This window comes from Drosophila virilis, chromosome 2 (genome assembly GCF_030788295.1).
Source record: "Drosophila virilis strain 15010-1051.87 chromosome 2, Dvir_AGI_RSII-ME, whole genome shotgun sequence".
NCBI lineage: Eukaryota > Metazoa > Arthropoda > Insecta > Diptera > Drosophilidae > Drosophila > Drosophila virilis.
The window spans coordinates 9,290,332-9,313,029 of record NC_091544.1 but is presented as its reverse complement, the minus strand read 5'-3'; the positions used below and the strand labels follow the sequence as shown (position 1 = coordinate 9,313,029).

Here is a 22,698-nt window from a genome sequence, read left to right as displayed (position 1 = left end):
GTAGAATTCAAACTTATGAATTTATGAAAAGTTCATGTACGTTATTACCACGCTGCCAGATCAATTGAAAGGTACAGCGCTGCCAGATTGTAATCCTGAGATCTGCTGTAAAACTATCGATTGTTTCAATTATTTTCGATATATAAACAATTCATGAGTTGAGTTGATTTGTGAAATAACAACAGGTTGCATTTAACTGTAATTACAAAATCAGCAGTAGAGAACAGACGAATTGTTAACAATTAGATAAACATTAAAAATGTCACTGCCCTCAACAAAAGCAACTACGGCGACAGCAACGAACGCGGTTGTGCAGGCAGTTGAGACATATATTCAAAACCAAAACTTATTGGGTGAGATTGCCGAACTGGATGAACTGCTCTATGATTTGATCGATTTGCATAAGCACAATGAATTGGCCCTCAAACGTGTGCTGCAGTGCATCTATAACTTACTGCAGGGCAACAACAAGTGGAATGTGAGATTTGGCTCGAAGGTATTTCACAAACTCATCTCGGTTATCATCGCCGATAGCACAGATGGTGGCAGCGCACATGGTCTGCACCGCCAGCTGGTGGCCAACGTGCTCATCTGTGTGCAAATTCATGCACGCAAGTTCCCTCGCATTGATGGAAAATTCTTGCTGCGTCAGCTCTGGTCGCTAAGCTTGAGCAGCGAGCGGCAACCGCATGCAGCCCAAATCCTCGTGCAGCTTTTTGATGATTTTGTACGTGAACTGGGCGAGGAGTGCGCCTGCTCAGCCCAGTTGTATGCTGTCATTCAAAGTTTTCTGCAGTCGGAGGAGCGCGAGCAACGAAAATCCGCGTACTTTCTTTTAAGGAAACTCCTAACGATAATGCAAGCAACCGATAGCTCTGGCGGGCTGAGCACACTCGTGCTCGAGAGTCTTAAATGCAATGAGCATGTTTGGTATGCTTATGTGGTTATTATGGAGACGCTGGAAGAGCAACAATCGCATTTGGTGGTGCCCACGTTGAGCACGCTGCTGCCCCGAATCGCGGAAAGTAATCAAGGGGACGAATGGCTGATCTGGTTGCGCATTTTGTACGTCCGACTATTGCAGGACAATAACATATTGGTGCTACGCTGGACCTTAAGTTTTTTCTTTAACCGCTTCGATGTAACTAAATTATGCCGCGTCAAGCTGTTGCCCGAATTTCTGGCAGCCACCAACCGAACACAGCTGTATAATGTAGAAAGTTACTTTTTGCCAGCGGTAGATATGGAAAAATTTATGTCCCACGAAGATGACGCGCAGGAGTTTTTGGCAGCATTGGTCACAGTGCCATGGCACTCCGTTCCCCTGCACTTTTGGCTGAGTGTAATGCAGCCGGAGAAAGGTGCATTCACTAACAAAAAAGTGCTACTGCAGCTCAGCTCACGGGTTCGCACATTACGAAATTCAGAATTGCGACAAGAAGCTGGCCAGCGCGTGTTTGAGCTATTCAAGGTAAATATTACCTTTGCAATATCAAACATATACAAGTGTAGAAACAGAACTTAATCCTTTATTACAGCCCACCATAGACAGTTTGACACTGGGCGATTATATGGTCTTCATTGAGACACTATTCAACGTGAGCGATGACTATTATAATGACCATCAACGTTTAACAGAAAAAATGCGAAATTGCGAAAACACTGAGAAAGAGTTTGTTCACTTTAGCAAACGTTGCTATGAAATTATGGTTCGTAATTCCTGCATTACTATTTTAGTATATGAACTTCTAAGGCATTTGAGCAAATTGCCAAATTCGGAACACGGTTGGTGGCGCTTGTTTCCACTGTTTAGTCTAAATTACATGGATCCAGATATAAAGGAAAAATGTTTGGATTTCTATAGAACTCGGTATAATGTGAACACTGAAATGTTTGAAACTGTCGCAAGTCTTGAGGAAGTGCAGCAACATCTGCTGCAGCAATTTAAATGCCAAACGAAGGATGAGAAGTCCTTTGTGCTGGAGCATTGCGTAGATTGCTTCGTTCGGGTTAACATAATAAGCTGGACTTCCATGAAACAGTTGCACTTGCAACCATGCGATCTGCTTGAATGTGGCACAAAAGCAACGTTTCAACATTTAGCAGAAAAACTGGAATTAAGTGCTACAAGAATCGAAGATGAAGCAAATGTGCTTTCAACTTTTGTTAACTTCTCAAAGAAGCATCCAAACTGTGAAAACGCGTAAGTAAAACCAATTATATTCTTGTATAAACGATATTTTCAGATTTGCCTTTTTCCTTACTCAGCGCTGTGAGCATTGTTAAGTACGCGGCCAAATTTTTGAGCGATGACGAAAATAGGAAACTTTTGACAGATATAATTCATAACCACTTTGATTGGATAGTTTGGTCAATCTTAATCAATGGAAGAGAAGTGCCCAATTCCTTGGTTATACAAGGCATACTAGATGGCGAGGTCACCACAGGAGATGCACGGTAAGTGCGCTTGCTAATGCAAACAGATAAATATAATTATTAATTATCCACAGCATTGAAGCAGCTTACACCGACAGCATTATTGACACACCATTCCATGATGTAAAATTGCGAAATAGATATATTTATTTTTCGAAACAACAATCAGAGGATATAGTACATGCCGTCTGTGCTGAACTGCTGCGGATCAACAAAGAATTAAACGATAGGAAACCGCGTTATTTTGAAAATTGCAAAGAGCATAGAATAAAAATACGTGTCGCCAGAGCACTGCTAATGATGAAAGATCGACTCCAATGGTCCGACGATCTGTGGGGCGCAGTGCTGGCGCCCAATGATCAACTTAATATCTGCTTCATGTATGAATGTCTCGTGGCTCAGCTGCTGCCTAGCTTTTATCAGTTGTTGGAGCGAATGCAGTCGTTGGGGTCGCTCAAACCAAGTCAGCAAGTGTCAATCATTTCCGTTGCTCACATATATTGTTTGCAGAATTGGAAGTCTCTAAACTTGCAACATTTACAAGAAACTGTAAGCCTGCTTTTGCCACACACAATGGGAGCACACTATCAAACCCGTCTTCTCGCTCAATTGGTTCTACACAGTCTCGCAGTTAAGTGTGAAATGTGCAGGTAATAATTAATAATTTAATTTCCAAATAATGTCAACTAATTTGTTGCATTTTCTAGTATCGAATTCCCTATACTTAGTACAATAAAGGTTAGCATTGAAATGACTTTGGGGGCAAAGTTGCACGAGTTGGAAAACGAATCGCGCCTCTTACTACCGAAAATACTTTCTGAGCATGCTTTTCCTGCTGATGTTATCTTGTATATGACAAATACGCCATTTGATGAATATGAAAAACAGAAAATCACTTGCGATAAGCTTAAAGCTAATGTAGAAGTGGCACGAACTGCCTTTAAAACGAAAAAGAATCCAATAACAATTTTACCTGATGCTCTACTTGAGACGACAAATTTAAATGTACAGCGGAAAATGAATCCCATCAACGATATATATAACTATAATAATTTATCCAAAACTGAAGGACAATTAAATGAACGGGAATTAATAGTTGTTGCCTCCCTCATAGATAAGTTGCCTAATCTTGGCGGTTTGGCGCGCACCTGTGAGGTGTTGGGCGTTAAAACGTTGATATTGGGCGCCAAGTCTTTTGTGGACAAAAGCGATTTCACAAATTTGAGGTTTTTATATAATTTATATTGTTGCTTGAACGTTTAATTGACTCGCCTTTCTTCCAGCATGACCGCCGAAAAGACGCTAAATATTATTGAAGTAAGGCCGGCTGGACTTGGCGAGTATTTAATTGCGAAACAATCCATGGGATATAAGATTGTTGGTGCTGAGCAAACAGCTCATAGCGTTAGTTTTGCAGATTTCAAATTTCCCGAAAAATGTATCCTGTTATTGGGGTAAGTTTTAACTTATATCTAACTGTTCGTGCATAATAACAATATTTTAAATCTTTTCTTACAGTCATGAGAAACATGGCATTCCAGTGGATCTGATAGCGTTATTGGACTATGCTGTGGAAATACCCCAGTTTGGTGTGGTGCGCTCCCTAAATGTCCATGTGACTGGCTCTTTGTTTATTTGGGAATACTGTAAACAGTATTTAAACAAAAAGTAGATTTGGAAGAAAAACGCCTTCAATACAAACGTGTCCAGGTTGAAGACTATTTTTTGAAGTACCTCGTATATTTGTTGTGATAAATTTCTTCAATAAACATTCAAAATATATTTCTCAATGTACATAATTACACTTAGCAATTATTGGAGATTTGGACCGAGTGGCTGGTTTTAAAACGATGAAAAGCAATTTTTAATCGATATATCGTAGCTATCGAAAGATATATCGATGCTATTCGTGAATAAATAAACAAATTAAAAAAAAAAGACAACAAACCATAATAAAGGAGCGCATCGTAAATATCATGAGTTTCTCCGAAAATACTTCAGATTCAGACTGGTAAGGCTTGATTATAAATAATGTGTAAACCGATTAAAATGCTCAAGTATGTTTAGGAAAGAAGCAAAGGCTAAAGTGAAACTGAATAGTAAAACTGGATGTCGAAAGCAGAAATATAGCCAAAAGTTTTGTGAAAAGTGGTTAAGCCTCTTCGATCCATGGTTGAGGCGCTCCGCCGATGATCCTAACAAGCCATTCTGCCGAGCTTGTCAATGTCGCCTAGACTGTAATCGTTGTCATTTGGTCCGACATGAACGCACAACAAAACACAAAAGAAATTTGGAGTCGTTGGTGACCAAAGGTGAAGGCGCTGTGCGAAAGGAGTTAAGCGTACGCCAAGAGCGGAGTAAATACTACCACCAGAGGAAACGTGCACTAAAAGCGGTAAAGCAGGAGCCCGTGCCTACCGTTCGCGAAAATAACCTTTTGGAGGCGGTAGCAACTGCAGTAATCACCACCGATGTTGTTATCGAAGAGAGGTGCGTATCTTTCATGTATTGCTAGCGTTTTATTATGTGGACTTTTTTGCAGCCCACAAGTCTTTGAAGTAACTGAAGGATCCGCGCAGGATCAGGCACCAGCTGTACCGATTGCAACAACGCACGCAGCGCTTACGGCCTCAAACCACACAAAAATAAATACATCTAAAACAAATCCAGCGATCACCAAATCGGTATCCAATCGCAGCCCTAACAATTCGTCTAATAAAGAGGGGCTTAAGCTATTAATGCAAATCCAACAGGACAAGAACGAACTAATGGAATCTTTCCGAGAGCTGATTGGAGTTCAGTTACCACATCCGCCCCAAAGAGAGAAAAATCATGTTGATCTGTTCTTCGAAAGCGTTAGCTCCAGTGTTAAAGCGCTTTCACCGAAACTCGTAGCAGAGGCAAAGATGCGAGTGTCGCAGCTTATTTGTGAGCTCGAGCTGCGCGCCTTGAAGGATAATAGCGAAAATGGACATATCGCGGGTACAGAGCCGCCAAAAGCAAACAGTGCTCATCTGGTCACGCAGGCTGCCACCGGAAACCAAAGTATTGCTCTTCATCCGCAATTTGGAAATCTGACATAAAATTGAAAGCCGGGCTTATGATGCAAATATATTGATAAGATAACTAGGTCTAATTTGTACAGAAATTGTAAATAGATTTATTAAAATGGATATGAGTGATTTATCCCATAATAGACGTATTTTAAAATATAAAAAATCGGTATATCGCATGTATAGAATTATCGATATATCTTTGATTGGCATTGCACATCTCTATTGGCCGGCGTTGGCGAATTGTAAACAAACCCCAAGAAATAATTTGTATTTATGTAAAACGTTAAAGTAAGCATTTAAGGAAACTAGAAGCGTAAACATATCCATACCACTTTGAATAAATATATATAATGTTATTTTCCAGAACAAACCCTTGTTTGTACCATGGCGTTCAGGCGTCCTAGCATGAAAGCCAAGCCTCTGGTAAATCGTGAGGAACTATTGCAGAGCATAGTGCGAGATCGCAAGTTGTTAAACGACTATTTTCAAAGCCTGGCAACAAAAGAGTCAGTACAGAAAGAGTCATCCACCATAACGATAGCACCGCAAGCTGTGCCAATGCAACAACGCGACAGCTATGATTTGTTCTTCGAAAGCGCATGCATCAGCATTAAGAGTCTACCGCCGAAATTGGCGGCTGAGGCCAAAAGTCGCATTTCACAAATCATCACTGAATTTGAGTTGCGTGCCATTTCAGAACAAGAAGCGCAACAGGAAAAGGAAAAACAGCATATTGCCAAAACCGTGAGAGTATCTAACGAACAGGCTATGGACAGTTCATCTGGGATTGTATACGAATTTCAGGCATACACTTGACGGAGCTGTCTCTGTAATTTCTGTCAGCACACAATTAAAACACAATATTAGTATGTCTTGACACATTTCGTACATCTAAATCCCAAAATTTATTAAAATTTAAAATTCTAAATTTTTGGCTTTTTTCAAACTTTTAGTTAAACAGAAATATTTAGTTTTAATGCTTGTGGTTCAATTTCGTCGCTGAATTCTTACAAATTGGCAATGCCAAAACATCCAAAGGTTTGCATCATCGGTGCAGAAGGCTGGTAGGTTCTCAAGATACTTTCATTTTGTTTTTATTAGTCTTATGACAAGTGTCAACTTGATACATTTTAGGGGCTCTGCAATCGCCACTTCTGTGTGTAAAAATGTCGTCGATGTCGGCGAATTTGACTCCCGAGTGCACATATATGTATACGATGAGCTTGTTAGAAGTAATTACCTTTCTGAGGTGATGAATGAACAGCACGAGAACATTAAATATCTGCCTGGAATAAGACTGCCATCAAACTTGGTAAGGTCCCTATTGATATCTATAGTATCACTTGCTTAGAATATCTACTCTCAGATTGCGATCAATGACTTGATTGCCGCCGCACGGAATGCTGATATTTTAATATTTGCTACGCCGCATAGCTTTGTTAAATCATACTGTAATATATTAGCTGGCAATATAAAGAGCACTGCTTATGCCATCTCGTTAACCAAGGGCTTGGAGCATAGAGATGGCGAAATCGAACTTTATTCACATGCAATTACCCACCTGTTGGGGATACCATGCTATTCAATGATGAATGCTAACAGTGCCATGGAAATGGCACAGGGAAAACTCTGCGAAATTACTATTGGCTGCAACAATGATGCACATGCGAATCAATTGAATTATCTGTTACAGACCGAAAATTGTATGGTGTTTACCATTGATGATGTTGATGGAGTGGAACTATGTAATACACTGAAGGATTTAGTTGCGCTAAGTGCCGGCTTTATTGATGGCTTGCACCTGGGCGAAAATGCCAGAATCGCTTGCCTTCATCTGGGCTTAAAGGAAATGATGCGATTTATCACGAATTGCAATCCAACTACAAATGTGACTACATTTTTGGAAAGCTGTAGCTTAGCAAATTCTGTTGCTTCTGCGTATGGTAACTACCCTCTCTCTAATATACCCTGTACACTTTAATATTGGGTAATGACTTTTTTGATTTAAATTTGGAAAATTTGTGATATATGGGATTCAGCAGCAGCTATTGATATGGTTCTTAACAAGAGATATCTCGTCCTCTATTTTTATTCCATTCGACTTTCTGTTTTACGACAAATTTATAATTTCCACCGTTTTTCTACGCTTTCTTTATGATCTTTAGGTGATAAAAACGTTACCTTTGCTAAGAACTTTGTTACCTCACAAAAAACTACACAAGAAATTGAAGCAAGTCTTTTGAATGGTCGCAAATTACTTGGTCCCATTATTGCTGGGGAGATCTTTGCGTATTTAGATAACGAAGATTTGCACGACATGTGAGTTATTTGCAACAATACCATGTATGTTCACATTGATGAAATTCAACATTTATTTTTAAAGATATCCATTGTTTTCGATAATACATCGTATCTGTGAGAAGGAGGTACCTCCACAAGCCATTGTAGATACGCTCCGTAATCATCCGGACTTAAGGTAAGTACACGAGAGTTGAACATGTTTAACATTTGGAATAATGTATATTTTATCAGCAATTTCTCAGTCACCCAATTGCAAAGAGATGAGAGTCCGGTATCCATATCCGCAGACGGTATTCTTGAGAATATAGCTGACACAGTTCCCGAGTACACAACTGCTTCGTTAAATGGCACTACTTTTGATCAGGTGGATAATGAAGAAATTTATTGTGACGCTGAAGACGAGAAGCAAGGCTTTTGGAAACCATATTTTCATTATTTTCAAACTGAAAATAACTCGAAGGAGTTAGAAGAGTTTCTTCATAAATCGAAGACCGCAACTGGAGCTATTGATGAGCCCAAGCCTGATAGTGGTGGCATAGAAATTTCCTTTGAAATGGGCTCAGAAAAGGATAAGCCGGAAATTTGTCTTGAGATTAAAGAATCTATGGAATGTCCATCGTTTGCGGCAAGCGATATAACAGAGCCTGGCAACGTTCTAGTCAGCTCACAATTAATTCCCAATGATAACGTAAATAATGAAAAGTCAGCTTTCATTATGGAATCGCGGTTACAGCCGATCGTAATGTCACAGTCAGGAGAGAATAAAACAGCTGGGGCAAAATCCTCGGCTGCTGTCGGCTTAAATGAGATCATTGAACGGCATGTGAGGCCCTTAAATGAAAAATATAAGGCATTAAGGGTGAGGGTAAAGAGTAAAAATGAAAATGAAAATTCCGATCAGAATATGAATATGAATAAAGACGAAAAACAAAAAACAAAGGCCAAAAATGAGAGCTGTGCGGAGGATGCTAAGCAGGCTGAATCAGCCACTGAGAGTCAAGAGGAGCAGAAAAATGAAACGACAGAATCAGCGAATTCAAAAAAATGTGAAAAACAACAAATACTATATGAACAGGATTCTACGTTCAAAATGCGACTGTTTGATGACGAGCCAAATGTTTCAAACTATTTACAGTTGATCCGCAAGAAGGAAAGTGAAGCCTTGCAGAATGATCAATGCTCAGTTAGAAATTTTAAGGAGACAAGTTTGGAGAAAACGAACGACAGTTACAAAGTTGATTCTGAATCAAAGGATAATTCAATTAAATCAGAAGTGAAGGAGGGAACAATTGTGGAATATCATGATGACAACGAGAAAAGTGTGGAGAGATCAAACAAAGATTCAACTAACAATAGGGATTTTATTAGCAACAGGGATTCAGATACGAAAAAATATTCAAAATGGATAGATATAAAGGACAGCCCATCTGCGGAATTTAAAAAGGTTCCTGAGGGTTACAGATACGATTATAAAATAAGCATTAAATCGAAAAAATGTACATTAGACAAAGTTCCTTATACAAAAGCTTCCTTGGAAGCCCCAAAGATGGATAGTTCCTTTTCTATGGCGAAGTCCGGTTTTCAGGAGGCAGATAACTGGCAGAATTTCAACTTTGTAAACGGTTATAGTCAGCAGGAAATGAAGAAAGGCAAATTGGAAATCCATGAAAAGTTACCGGAATGTCTACTATTCAAGCCTATTACCTTTAAAATCGACACTTACGATTCGAAATACACAATGCAACCTGCTATTCAGGCACCAGATGAGCCCTTGCTGATGCTGCGCTCTACTGATGAATATCCACAGCATTTGGATTTAAAACAAGAAACATATTGTCCAACTCTTAAAAGTGCCGACATTTTTAACTCTCAATCAGAGCACCAGGAAGTTTTCACGAAAAAAGTTTTAGTGGAACCCACAGCTGAACAAAACAATGGCAACGATTTCGGCAATGAAAATAGATCTGATAATCGACAATATGAAGGAGCATTGAATGAAAGACATCAAGAAGGCAATATATCTTTTCATCCCCGATTTTCTGTCGAAGACTTCAAACATCAGGGACCTGCACGACACATAATAATACATAAGAAGTTCAATAAACTAGAGCGCACAGCACCTGCTGTCGTTGGCGAAGACTCTAAAAACTTAAATCAGAACTCTTCTTCCACTGAAGTAAAATCCACATCATGTGAAGATAGCAGCAACGACTCGATTCAACGACCAGCTGGCGGGGAAGAGAGTATTGAGGTAACAAAGGCTGGGTCGGAGATGGTTCGATCCAATTTCGATAGAAATCAACGCATTTGGCAATTCAGTCCTAAGAAAAAACTCAGTCATGGTAAATTTACTCCAAATACAGAAATGGAAGTAGAAAACGCCATTCTTGACGATGTGATACCCAAAACGATTGACAAAAAACTGAATGACAAAACAAAGTTCATTAATTACAAACCTCGGAGGGATCGAGATGATGGCAGCGACAAGAAAAAGAGGGGAAGAAACAATGAAACAAAAAAGGATAGACGTGACGAGAACCGGAATTCACTTGACGAGGATCAGCGTACCTTAGCATTAGAAGCAACTGAAAATCGCGAAGATATTGCATTCATGGAGAAGCTAGAATCGGATGTGGAGAAGGCCATTCTGGAGGAGCAAGTGCCTGCTGCTGTTGAAAGCAAAATAGGTGAAGAAGAAGCAACTCAAAATTTGGACTTAATACATAACAAAAGCGATGAAAATACAAATTTTACGGCATTGGATCAGGATCATACACAACTAAAATATCTTAAGGCGGAACAGGAAGAAACGCTTCTGTTGGAAGCAGAATCCGCAGACGTGAAGCGCAGCAATCAGGAACCGATTGGTATGTCTGAGAGCCTTGATGGAGACAGTGAGAGGGAAACGAAGGCAATTCAAATGGAAGACAAGGCTCAACAATTTTTAGCCAGTAAGATTCACAACGAAAAAGTACCTAAGCCTAGCTCAGAATGGGACTGGTTGTTGGATAATGATAAATTTGACAGCGCACTTGAGGAATTCAAGCAGAACAAAGACGATGCGGCTAAAAAACCAAAACCTCTAGATCTTTCTGACTTTAAGAAAAAATTGCAAACTTATAGATTAGAACGGTCCCAGGAACCAGAACCAGGACGCATGCAAGAGCTTAAAATCGATTCCGATCTATTATGGCCAAATCGAGAACAAGATTCAAACGAGCCGACACGTATAGAAGCACTTGTGAAGAGTGAGGAAGCAACAAAGAATGAAACGCCGGAACAGCTAGTGGAGCCCAGGGCTGAATGGTCCAAGGATGAAGACACCGTGAAGTATACATTTCCCGAACCAACTCCTTTGATGGAGGCTCAAACAAACGTTGAGAAGGCCAAGGATTTAGCTTCTCCAGACACGGATGTTCCAGAGGCTGAGGACACACAGCTTAAAAAAGAATGGCCAAAAGAAAACGTTTCGTACAACATTGAAATAGAACCGAGCGCGGAGGAGAAGATATCATCAATCGAAGAGCCAGAAGAATTGAAAGATCCCAGGAAACGTAGAAAGCAAAAATCTCAAGAGATGTATGATATAGCCAGACAACAATTTTGGCAAGCGCAAGATGAGCACGAAAACAAGACCAAACGCGATGATTTGCAAGTCAGCGAAATAACCAAACAGCTCACTAAAATTATGACAAAGGGTCAACCAGCCCCTCCGCAGCCAAAAGAGCGACCGGTCGATTATCAGGGCGATGATCCATATATCAAAGAAAATAAAAAAGTGGCCCGGCACTCCTATGGCAATATGCTGGAAGGGGATAGTAAACAGCGCAGCAGGGTTGTGGTTAAGCCATTCCATCCACCGCTCAATCCGCGCGTCCGCATACCGCGGCCACCCTTTGATGTACGAGATCACGAATACCACACCGTGAATTTCCGCCCTCCACCTGATCTACTGCGTACCGTTAATCTGCCGAAGAAGCGAACAACGGTTACGTGCCAGGCAGGTCAGACGGGCACCAGAAGCGTATCAATGTTGCCGCGACCTGTGTTGAAACTACCCCCATTTATGATGCGCTCCTCCGTATTGGCCATAGAGCTAGGATTCGTTGCCGCAATCTTATCGCGCTACAAAAGTGGCCGCAAGTAAGAAACTCAAACAACCAAAAACACACAACAATATTATCTAATTTATCCCGGTCAAAGTGTTCCTTTTGGTAATAAATTTGATATGAAAATAGTTTCTTAGCATTTATTATAACCAGATGTATTCCGATGGAGGGCGGCGTTGAAATACCTGCCGCCCCTCAAGGGACTGCACTGGTCGAAAGGTGTTTAACAGCGGTCGTCCGCGGCGATCTCTCAGTTGCCAAAACTTTGGCAGTTCCAGCTGGGATATGGGCAAAACCTCGGCAAACACATGCCACAGCACAGCTGGCGAACATGGCGGCGTTGTCAGTGATCCTCTGTAGGCATAGAAGTTGCCCCTATCCAAGTTGCCAAGTAGCGAACCAAGCGTGAGGAACGCGGCTGGCGTATAACTGCTGTTAAAGTCGCCCAGGTGCAGTAGCGAGCCAAGGATTTCACTGAGACCAGGTTGATAATGCGGATAGTTGGTCTGCAAAGAACATGCAGGATTAGCGTTTGAAATGTGCTCATATCTAGGATATATCTATTCACTTACGCGGACCACCTTAAAGAGCACAGCCAATACGGCCAGGCCATCGGTCTGATTTCTCGCCTCCTCATCGCTCTGGTAGTTTGTGTTGCGATGCACGATATGCATCTCCAGATCATAGCGACGACCATTAAGCAAATGCTCCGAGCCCTTGCGCTGGGACGAGCCCCAATGGAAATGCACAGCCATGGCCTCATAGAAGTCTCCCAAAAGACCGCCGGTGAGATAGGGACGCTCGCCCAACACCGTTGTGGGCACTCTGAATTCAACTGTGAAAATAACTGGATATTCTTTGAAAATGTAATGCATATTTCCGGCTGCCTTGTACATGCCTGTATGTCCATTATTCCGGACACTCAGAAGCTCATCGAAGGGCTCCTCGTAGTGACCAAAGTTCAGGGGCGGCAAGCTAATGGGTATTGCTTTGCGTGAATTAAGTGCTATGGGCGACTGATAGGAGCCGCCACATTGTGGATAAATGTGTCGCCATTGCTGTGGCTCATCATAGCTGAAGCGTAGACCCTCCGGCAGCAAATCTAAGCGGCAAAAAGTTGTGATAAAAAATCTTCTGATACATTTTACGAAAAGAATAAAAATATATAGCTTAAGCCTTCAACCTAAATCCCCGATAGCACTGGCTTCTTCGGCTAAGACAATGATTCGAATGAATCATTGAATGACTGGCCCACTCAGACAATCAGACCGGCATCCATATGGATGTAAATAGCGAGTAAATGATGATCTGTGTTTAGGACCAGTTGGGTAATCCCTGGGTATTCAAGCACCACAATGGCTAACTGTTTTGACTCAGTTCCCAACACGTACAGTCAAAAGTGTACAATAATAATTGTACAATTTGTGGGGAAAATGGCCAAAAAGGCTATGATATTTACGCCATCTTATATAATCATTGTAAACAATAACATTGCTCTGACATCTGCCATGGTCTTTGTGAAGCATTTGTGCATGCGATTTTAATTATTGTTATTATTTACAAGCCACTGGCTTGTTTGCTATCCATTAGATGATGTGTGTGTGTGTGTGTGTGTGTGTGCTCTGCTCCGGCATCAATTTGACAGTTTTATGTTACAGTTTAGAGATGGCTCATAAATTTGGCCAAAACTGCCGTTACAGATCGTAAAACCCATCGTTAACTCTTATAACACACATATGCCATAGATTTTCATATGGCGGAAGCATTGTTGCATCTTCAAAATTTTGATTGACAATCGGAGATATGTATTCTTTGGACACACTTGGTTGATTTGCAGATAGAGTTGTTAAAACATAATAATACCCACTTGCTGAGAACGGCAACAGAAATAGCAAACGCTGATAGAAATCGCCAATTGTCGGAAAATGCATTCTTCAAGAATCGCGCACACGCACACGCACACGCACTAAAATTTACAATTGTCTATGCGTACATGTACATGAATACATTAATTGATATGTGCAATTGTTGGACCCACGCACTACCCAACAAAGATGCTCACGCACGTTGCTCTGCAGACTGAGCCGAGCTCACGGCTGGCTTAGACCTTTATACGGAGTCGATGGCTCTGACGGTGGCCCTTCGTCAGAGTTAAGCGCCGCGACGGCGACAGATTTTTGGGACAAGACATCGGCTTTGGAAAGACTTTCAGCTGCGACAAGAGACATAAGTTTCGTATGTTCGATTCGTGCGGATCGAACAAATTAGAGCTTTCAAAGAATTAAAGCCGAGCTAAGTTGGCAAGCAGACACCCACACAAAACATATATTGTGTGTATCTGTACTTATTTATATGCTGCTTCCGAGTACAAGAACAATTCTTGAAGAACTTCTGATTCCAGCGATGACATGCAGCAATAAAATATTACGAAATATCCAAGCAAGATCTTTATTTGTTTAAAACTACGATTACAATTATGTACTAGCCCCGACTTTTCAATGCGCTTACAGACATTTATCACATTTCACAATTTCAACAGCAAGCACCGACTTTATAATGCCCTTATAGACATTTTTCATCTGTAATCAAGTGTGAAATTAATTCAATTTCAAATTTCGACTTTCACATCAATATATGAGGTCATTTGAATGGCTGATTATGTTAACCAAAAACAATAATAATAGTTATAATACTAATAGATATATATAATATAACACTTCCATATGATATATACAAAAAACAATATAATTGCCAGATTTCATCGCGTTAAAAAAGAGCTTCATTATTATATTAAAAGCTTCGCTAACGTTATTTGCTTTGATCTTTTGTTCAGACATTTCTGTTATTATTTTCAACAGATGCCAAAATTTACCTTTTCAAGGCTGCAGTTCTCGAGTGATGCCAATGTTACATTTGTTTATCTTAAAGTCTTGAAATGCTTAGCTTAAATGAAGGTAAGTCACACCAGAAATCTACATATAAATAAACTAAACATTTTACAGAGATAACAAGAGATAATAGCCCCGATTAGTATTGATTTGCTTAGCCATGTTTAAAAAGGTTCTTATCTCCAAATTTTTTGGCTGGCAGCACTTTGTAGAGAAAGCTTTCGCTGTGATTGCATTCATTGGAGACTTGCCAAGAGAATAATGAAGCAGATCAAGTTCAAAGTCGAGCCAAATGTCCGAGAAATACATTGTCTTGAATGTTGTACCGTTTAATTTGTGTGCTCTCTCTCTCTCTCGCTCTTTCTCTCTGTTTATATACTAAAATCCGTTCAATGCAACACATTTAGTTTTATATAAAAATAAAGCTTTTTTAAAAGTGATTTGTTTGGGCTGTGGTAAAGTTAATTCAGAAATACAATATTACTTATATTGATTAATTAACAGAGAAACTTGGACAAGGGCTATAGGCATTTCACCCATTGCTTTTTGTAAATAACTAAATAAATATCTATTTGCATTTGAATGGTTTTTAAGCTGGTCACTCGAGACAAATTTAAAATATTTAACTATTAGCACCTATTCAAAGTATTATGCAACGTTTTTAATTCAACTCTCAGTTGGCCAAACAACTGTACTTTAAACATTGTATGTACATATATTTTTTTTACAATTAATTTCAAATTTCAAATTTCGGTTAGTGTGCGTAATAAAACTCTTATTGATTTTTCGCTCTTTCTCAACGTGCTGCGGAAAACAACAACAGCAACCGGCTCAGCATCAGCTGTTGTTGTACCGTAGTCATCAGCATCGTCGACGCCGATAGCGACGTCGACTGAGACGTTAAGTGGCAGCTCATATTTTGCCAATAAGAATTGTGCGCAGTACTCGACCGCAGCCAATAGAAAAACAAACGTAGTTGCAGGCAGAAGTGATATATGTACATATAAACAAAACGACGCAGTGCAAGCCAAACGGATAAGCGGATAGAGTGTGTGAGAGAGGAGTCGATACAAGTGATGTTCAAGTTATTGAAACAAAAAGTGTAACGTACTGGCATTATAAAATACATATATTGAAAGAAAACGAACAACAATAACAACGCAAAAAAAAAACTCACCAAAAAAAAACTTATCAAAACCAAAGCGCACAAACAACACTCGTAAAACTAAATAACAGAAATGCGCGAGCTTAGGGAGCTGCGACAGCAGCGTCAGGCGTAAGTACAATATGTGAGCGGGGTGAACGGCGCGGCGAGGCAGTGCTGCGGCATAGACGAACGGCACTTTGGCGCGCTATTCCACTGTGTGCGAAGCGTAGACACAATATCAAAATACATATAAATCCAAACTATGCCAATATGTAGGCGCATGCAATGGCAGCGACAGTGACGGCGACGGCGACGGCGACGGCAACGTCGACCGCAAGAACAGTAACAATTTGAGAGGGAGAAGGAAGCGCAAAATAAGCAAACAAAAATTTGGTAACTCGACAACGCCGAATATGACGAGCAAAACACGGAGAACGAAAACAGTTTAAAGCGTAGCCAGAGCTTGCGATTTGTTTTGTTTTGTTTTGTTTCGGCTTTGGCATGTGAGCGCAGATTCTTTTTTTTCTGTATCTTTCGGATACGTTAGCCAAAAGTATGTGCGGTATGTGCGTTTCAAAAAGTATCAAGTCGAGCCGCATGGCTCAACAGAAATTTGCTAAGCATTACAATCGAAATGGCCTTTGCTGAATATAGCAGCAGCAAGATATAAAGTACGTAGTTAGGTCACTTTTTGCAGATCGGCTGTTTCTATAGTTTAGATCAAATTATTTAAATTCAAGCAAGCTTTGAAATTGCCATCAGATAGACACACTAAGTGAACTTTTTAAAAATCATTAAAATTTCAATATCTTGGCGGCGCTAATGCTTCAAAAGTCAACTTATAAAAAGACCTGTTTTTCGTTTCAGTTCCAACCTCATGGCAAAAACGAATCGCCTTGTACTATTGCGCCACGGCGAGAGCGAGTTTAATCTGAAGAATCTATTTTGTGGCTGGCACGATGCGCCGCTTAGTGCGGGTGGTAAGCTTGCGAAAATAATAACAAATATGTTTTTTTTTTTTTTTATACCCTTTCAGTGAGTATAATAGTTTTATGTCGGTCTGTTTCCATGCACGCCAATGTCCCGGCTCCTTTGACAATGTTCTTGCACGTCGTCCGTAAGGGTATTTAGTATGCGGCATTACGAAAAGTAGCGTTCTTTGTTTTTGTGTGTGCTGATAGTCTACTCGATTTTCACAACAGGCGTGGAACAGGCGCGCAGCATCGCTGCAGCCAATCTGAAAAGCGCCGGCATGGAATTCGATAAGGTTTACTGCTCGAAGCTGAGTCGCTCCAAGCGTACCGCCGATTTGATATTGAGCGAATTGGAATGCTCCTTTTTGCCAATTGTATCAGACTGGCGGCTCAATGAGCGGCACTATGGCAATTTGACGGGCGTTAACAAACGGGAACTGGCCAATAAGTATGGCGAGAAGCAGGTACAGCATTGGCGACGCAACTACGACGGCCTGCCGCCTCCAATCGAGACCTCCAATCTCTACTTTTACGAGATCTGCAATAGTTCCGACTTTCAAAATGTGCCGATCGATGAATTTCCTCTCACCGAGTCTATGCGCATGTGCGTGGATCGCGTCAGTCCCGTCTGGGAGGAGATCAAAAAAGATGTGCTCAAAGGCACACGCGTCTTGGCCGTCGTTCATGGAACTGTGGCTCGAGCCCTGATTAAGCACGTTGAAGGTGCGTAACGTGGTTCGTACGATCTGAACAGTTAGCTGTACGATTTGCTTTTATTTCCTTAGGCCTGTCTGAAGAGCAAATCGAAAAGGTCAACATTCCCAATAGTGTGCCAATTGTCTACGAGTTCAATATGGCCACGGGTCAGCTCATTGGTGAGAGCAAATACTTGGGCGATGTCAAGTATATTGAAGAAATGAAGCAAAAAGTGGCAGCTATTGGCGATTGAAAACTACATATTTTTTAAATAAACCTAAGTTTTTAGCAATAAGTTTACATATATGTACATTATTTATCAACCCACTTTTTTTTAGTTAAATACAAACTTTTACAAGTTGTCTTTTATTAAAGTAGAATTATTTTTTAATGATAACAGATGATAAGCGCATCACAAGTAGATAAGCAGTTTGCTTGTCTAAGATTTGTAAGATTTTATGATCCTAGCTGAAAGATACGTGAGCAATTACTTCCTATTTTCTGGGATTTATTGTTTTGTTTTGTTTATTTTTATTGAATATTTTTAATTTAAATGCATTTAGTAATACTTTCAGTTGCTGACACGACCCCGAAATTAGAAGGGTCTATCAGTAGTAATTCTGTTCGTTGTAATTGTACAGAGAGTTCAGATTGTTGGGCAGTATATAGATATCTTCAGGGCGGCCATTGAACACAAAGGGGCGCTTCAGAGAGGTCAACTTTGAGTCCTGTTGCGGTGCCGGCAATGCTGCCAGGCCAAAGCTCTGCTGGCCATGTCCGTAGCCAGCAGCCGGAGCCGGTGGCATGGGTCGATACGGATTGCTGGGTGTGGGCGGGCGCATATTAAAGCTACCGCCGAACCCAGGCGTGAATGGTGCCAAGTCGCTTGGCGCGCCATGCATCTGATAAATTCCTGAGGGCTTGCCATTGGACAAGAAGTTGACGGGCAGATTGAAGACCGATCCAAAGGTGGAGAATGTGGGCATGGGCTGGTATGTCAGCAGCGGCGAGAAGCTATTGCCAAACGGAGTGGGTGCTAGGTTGGTGGGCACAAACATGTATGGAGTGGGTGGCAGGCGAACATAATATATGGGCGAGTTGCGAGACGAATGGGACGAGGGCGGACGACGTTCGCCGGCTGCGCGCGACATGACCACATCTTCCAGGTTATTACTCGAGTCCGGATACGAGGGGTAGAACATGTCGGGCGCTATGTACAGAGGAAAGGGTATGAGCAGCGGCTGTGCGTAGCCAATAAATGGCAGCATCTTGGGCATGGGCAAGCCCGGCGCAGCTGGAGCCATACTTTCATATGGATTGATGGGTGCGGCGGCTGCAGCTGAGGCGGCTGCCGTGTACGGATTCCAGGCATAGTTTGAGGATGAGGCCGGCAATCGCGAATCCTGCTTGAACTCGTGCAACAATTGATACGGATCATCCTCCTCTTCGCTCTTGATATCCTGTTGCTCGGCAGGCAGATCCGGCTCCTGCGCATATTGCTGGCCAGCTGCGGTATTGTGGCTTGTTGTCTGCTGTTGCTGCGACGACTGCGCTTGTTTTGACTGCGTCTGCTTCTTGACTAGCGGCGAAAGATTGGCGGCATACGAGGGGTAGATCAGGAGCAAGGGCAGCAGTATGCGCAGACACGTTATCCACATGTGAGTTGACATTACGAAAGGTTTGCTGCAAGGAGAATTTTTTTTTTAAATAATATATGGGCGAAACACTTATTTTTCCAAAATTACACAAACTAATTATAAAGTTGTTATTTATGCATATTTAAATTGCTGTTAAGTTTATTTAGTTTTGGATAGAATAAGATCAGATAAAATGGATCACAATTTTCACAATGATTTTAAAAGAAAATACAAAAAACTGTTCACGATTTTCATACACCAATAAGTACTTTTGACTGTACGAGCAGGAGCTTAATCCTGTCAGGCTGCACACAAGCAAAAGAACGGTTGGACTGCACCGCAGTGGCGTTGAACTGGCAATGGGTATGAGAGCGTTAAGAATCTGCGCTTTATATTGGCTAAGACGAGACTGGCGCAGTCGACGTCGCCGCCGCCGCCGCGCATGCGCAGAACTAGCCATGAGGCGAGTTGGCCCAAGTAGACAGGCTGCTGTTTCTGCTGCTGCTGCTGCTGCTGCTGCTGTTCTTAGCTGATTGCATTGGCAAAGCAGCTTACATTATTCCGTCTGATTGTGAGATCTGCTTAGATATCTGGGCTCGCTGCCAACTGATAAATCGGCTAATTGCTGCCAGCCCAAACGTTAGCATTTGTACACAAATATAATGATAATTACCCTCAAGTGTCAATGGCCCCCGCGGCAGCACTACCAAGTGCCAAGCTCGCATTTTCGACATGCACATGCAATTGCAAAAATATTTAAAAAAGAAAGCAAAAAATATGCCAGAAATGTTAATTGCGGGATCGGATGTCTGACTGCCTTGTAACCAGCGCCCAGCACAAACACCCGCGATTATGTATTTTAATTTTTATGACACTGATGTAGCAGAGGGGGCATGAGTAAGTGGCGGGTAATAGAACGCTCATTAGTCAATGATATCCACAAAGCATTCTGCTTAGCACCAAGCTTAAGCACCTGTATCTGTAACTGCAGCTCCGCCCCACTCAGCCCAGTCACGAGCAGCTGTTGCATAATTGGGCATAATTGTGCGATTACATCAATGTACATGCGCATGTACATATGTCCATAGATACATGCATGCACACATGCAGCGTAGTGTACATCTTTTTTGTCTGCATAATTCTTAGTTAATGCCAGTCATAGCTGCATATTAAGCCCTTGTCTTGGACCTTGCCCTGGGCCAATTCTCTGCTTGCCAGCCAGAGAGAGCCTCATATAATTATGTTGATTTGATAGACGGGCAGGTAAACATGGATGGGCGCTCCCTGAATTGCACCACTTGAATGTCTGCTAATATTAATAATCTAATATAAATAATTTGTTTATTTGTCAATGCCAGCGGCGTTGGCGCCGGCGCTGTCGCCGTTGCTGGCGTTGCTCTCCTACAGATTAGGGCAATAATAAATTACATAGCTAATTAAGCGGAGACTGTAACTGCAACTGGAGACAACCACGCAGATGCAAAGATACAGATACAGCTAAAGATACCTCTGGTACACGTATGTGCTTGGATGCCGCAGATTGCGCTGCGTATAGAACAGGCTGGACAAGGGGCGCAAAGAGGGTTTTTATGTGCAGAGACTGCAAGAACAACAATAATGAACGGGTAAGCCAGGCTAGGCCAGGTTAAAGTGATGCCCGCGCTACTGTTGCCACTGCCACGACGCAGGCGACGCGCCAACGTAATTAGCCTTGGAATGTCCTTGTGCACGTGACTATTTCCGGACAGCGGGCTTTTTGTGCTGCTGCGTATAGTAGCCAGCCAGCACTAGATGCTAAATATAAACACGCGTGCCTGCGCATCTTTTAACTTGGGCACACTTTCCTAACGAAGCCCATGTGTCGCACTAGGTGTAAATGCCGGCAATTGGAACGTACATAAACGTAAACGTAAACAACTATCAGATATCAGGAACTAGGGTTCATTAACACCGCGCTGGCGACGGCAACGGTTGACAACTGGACGTACACATACTTAGGCCAGTTACTTCTTGAGTTCATCTTAAATCATTATCATCATCATTATCATCATCATCATCATCAGCAGCAGCAGCAGCAGCAGCAGCAGCAGCAGCAGTAGAGGCGGCATCAACAGTAGCCAGCACCAGTCCAAGCAGCAGGGGAGTAGGCAGCTCATTTCAAGTAAACTACTTTTGTTTTTGTACATCAAACTTTGATCGCGAAATGCGAGTAGCAAAATCAATAAAAATGAATAATAAATATAACTGGGTCAGACAGCGGCACGATCAAATCTACATATATGTATCTGAATTATACAAAAACCCTTTTAGGCTTCGCGTTCTACAAACAAATTGATTCTGTAAACACAATACGCAAAAGTGTCCATGCAATTTGTATCTTTCGTATGTCGCAATACCCTTTTAATTAATAATCACAATGCTAATCACTAATTAGCTATTTTCATTATAATAAAAAATGTGATTTCAATGACTTGCCAACTCATCAAAATATTATATAACACGTGTATGTTATTAGATTATTGGATAACAAATATACCTTGCCAGTGTAGGGTATAGGAGCAAAAGTTCAACTCTATTGCCGAATAATTGAAACACTTCGATTGCACTACAGAAGTCGCAAAACACGCGCCAGCACTCGGCTACTTCTTTAACAGCGAACAGGTGATTTTTTTTTTTTGCTGCCTGCCATCCAGGGCAACCACTTAGCGGGGTTTGTTGTTTTTGTAACTATTTACGGCGTTTTCATTGACATAATTATCGTTTGTTTATTGGTCATAGAATTGGTTGAAAAGAATAAAGAGAGCGTTGTCAAAGAGTTCAGAAGCCTCATTGCGCCGCCGGCAGGCAACATGACGAGGTGGCCGAGTGGTTAAGGCGTTGGACTGCTAATCCAATGTGCTCTGCACGCGTGGGTTCGAATCCCATCCTCGTCGCAATGGCTTTTTTTGTCAAATTTATATGTTGGTATTTTTAATGCTTTACTATTAGATTAATTTTATTGCTATTTAATATTATCAATAAAAGACATTTCCGCTTTTCTTTTCAACTACCTTACTAATTTGATTTGAAATTAAAAAAAAAACTCGACGAGGATGGGATTCGAACCCACGCGTGCAGAGCACATTGGATTAGCAGTCCAACGCCTTAACCTCTCGGCCACCTCGTCATATGCGACCTTGGCACCCAGTTGCTCTTTTCATGTACAGCTTAGTTGATACGCAAGCAGTGCGAAAATTTAAAATGTATATATTTCTATTAGGAATAGCACAATACATAAAGTTGATTTTTGTATTTAAACATTTATATCAATTTAATATGCATTTACTCAAAAACAATGTCCATTTTATAAATCAAGATTTGCAATAAATTATGTATGCACTGCTTGCTATAGTTTCCGATTGTAGTACACTGCTTTATACACTACTGAACTGCTTTTTATAGGTTAAGACTGCAT

At 41.3% G+C, this 22,698-nt stretch overlaps 6 protein-coding genes and 2 non-coding genes across 9 annotated transcripts; 5 read left to right on the top strand and 3 right to left on the bottom strand.

Annotated features, from left to right (window-relative positions):
- Positions 1-153: 153 nt before the first annotated feature.
- On the top strand, positions 154-4,235 carry LOC6629942 (uncharacterized). Its single transcript, XM_002054334.4, has 7 exons — positions 154-1,471; positions 1,539-2,203; positions 2,269-2,457; positions 2,511-3,086; positions 3,144-3,662; positions 3,720-3,890; positions 3,955-4,235. The coding sequence occupies exons 1-7, from the start codon at positions 260-262 to the stop codon at positions 4,106-4,108; spliced, it is 3,486 nt and encodes a 1,161-aa protein (XP_002054370.1). The 5' UTR covers positions 154-259; the 3' UTR covers positions 4,109-4,235.
- A 70-nt stretch (positions 4,236-4,305) lies between these two features.
- LOC138910845 (protein suppressor of variegation 3-7) lies at positions 4,306-5,780 on the top strand. Its single transcript, XM_070207475.1, has 3 exons — positions 4,306-4,447; positions 4,504-4,926; positions 4,979-5,780. Exons 1-3 carry the CDS (start codon positions 4,413-4,415, stop codon positions 5,517-5,519), a joined length of 999 nt encoding a protein of 332 aa, XP_070063576.1. The 5' UTR covers positions 4,306-4,412; the 3' UTR covers positions 5,520-5,780.
- Gpdh3 (Glycerol-3-phosphate dehydrogenase 3) lies at positions 5,695-12,030 on the top strand. Its single transcript, XM_002054337.4, has 7 exons — positions 5,695-5,780; positions 5,857-6,556; positions 6,627-6,804; positions 6,859-7,435; positions 7,658-7,811; positions 7,876-7,968; positions 8,025-12,030. The coding sequence occupies exons 2-7, from the start codon at positions 6,513-6,515 to the stop codon at positions 11,938-11,940; spliced, it is 4,962 nt and encodes a 1,653-aa protein (XP_002054373.2). The 5' UTR covers positions 5,695-5,780; positions 5,857-6,512; the 3' UTR covers positions 11,941-12,030.
- Positions 12,031-12,045: 15 nt separating this feature from the next.
- CAH8 (Carbonic anhydrase 8) lies at positions 12,046-14,179 on the bottom strand. The gene is made up of 3 exons (XM_002054338.4): positions 13,770-14,179; positions 12,475-13,004; positions 12,046-12,408 (listed from the first exon to the last, which is right to left on the bottom strand). The coding sequence occupies exons 1-3, from the start codon at positions 13,831-13,833 to the stop codon at positions 12,046-12,048; spliced, it is 957 nt and encodes a 318-aa protein (XP_002054374.2). The 5' UTR covers positions 13,834-14,179.
- A 1,341-nt stretch (positions 14,180-15,520) lies between these two features.
- On the top strand, positions 15,521-17,907 carry LOC6630069 (phosphoglycerate mutase 2). 2 transcript variants are annotated; one of them, XM_002054339.4, is made up of 4 exons: positions 15,521-15,892; positions 16,805-16,917; positions 17,140-17,634; positions 17,697-17,907. In XM_002054339.4, the coding sequence occupies exons 1-4, from the start codon at positions 15,867-15,869 to the stop codon at positions 17,858-17,860; spliced, it is 798 nt and encodes a 265-aa protein (XP_002054375.1). In that variant the 5' UTR covers positions 15,521-15,866; the 3' UTR covers positions 17,861-17,907. The 2 variants fall into 2 exon arrangements, with proteins under 2 accessions (XP_002054375.1, XP_015027682.1); XM_015172196.3 differs by lacking the exon at positions 15,521-15,892 and adding an exon at positions 15,918-16,066.
- Positions 17,908-18,114: 207 nt separating this feature from the next.
- LOC6630070 (trithorax group protein osa) lies at positions 18,115-19,314 on the bottom strand. Its single transcript, XM_002054340.3, has one exon. The coding sequence runs from the start codon at positions 19,275-19,277 to the stop codon at positions 18,216-18,218; it is 1,062 nt and encodes a 353-aa protein (XP_002054376.1). The 5' UTR covers positions 19,278-19,314; the 3' UTR covers positions 18,115-18,215.
- Positions 19,315-22,095: 2,781 nt separating this feature from the next.
- TRNAS-GCU (transfer RNA serine (anticodon GCU)) lies at positions 22,096-22,177 on the top strand. Its single transcript has one exon. It is a non-coding gene; the product is annotated as a tRNA-Ser (tRNA).
- A 151-nt stretch (positions 22,178-22,328) lies between these two features.
- On the bottom strand, positions 22,329-22,410 carry TRNAS-GCU (transfer RNA serine (anticodon GCU)). The gene has a single exon. It is a non-coding gene; the product is annotated as a tRNA-Ser (tRNA).
- Between the last annotated feature and the right edge of the window lie 288 nt (positions 22,411-22,698).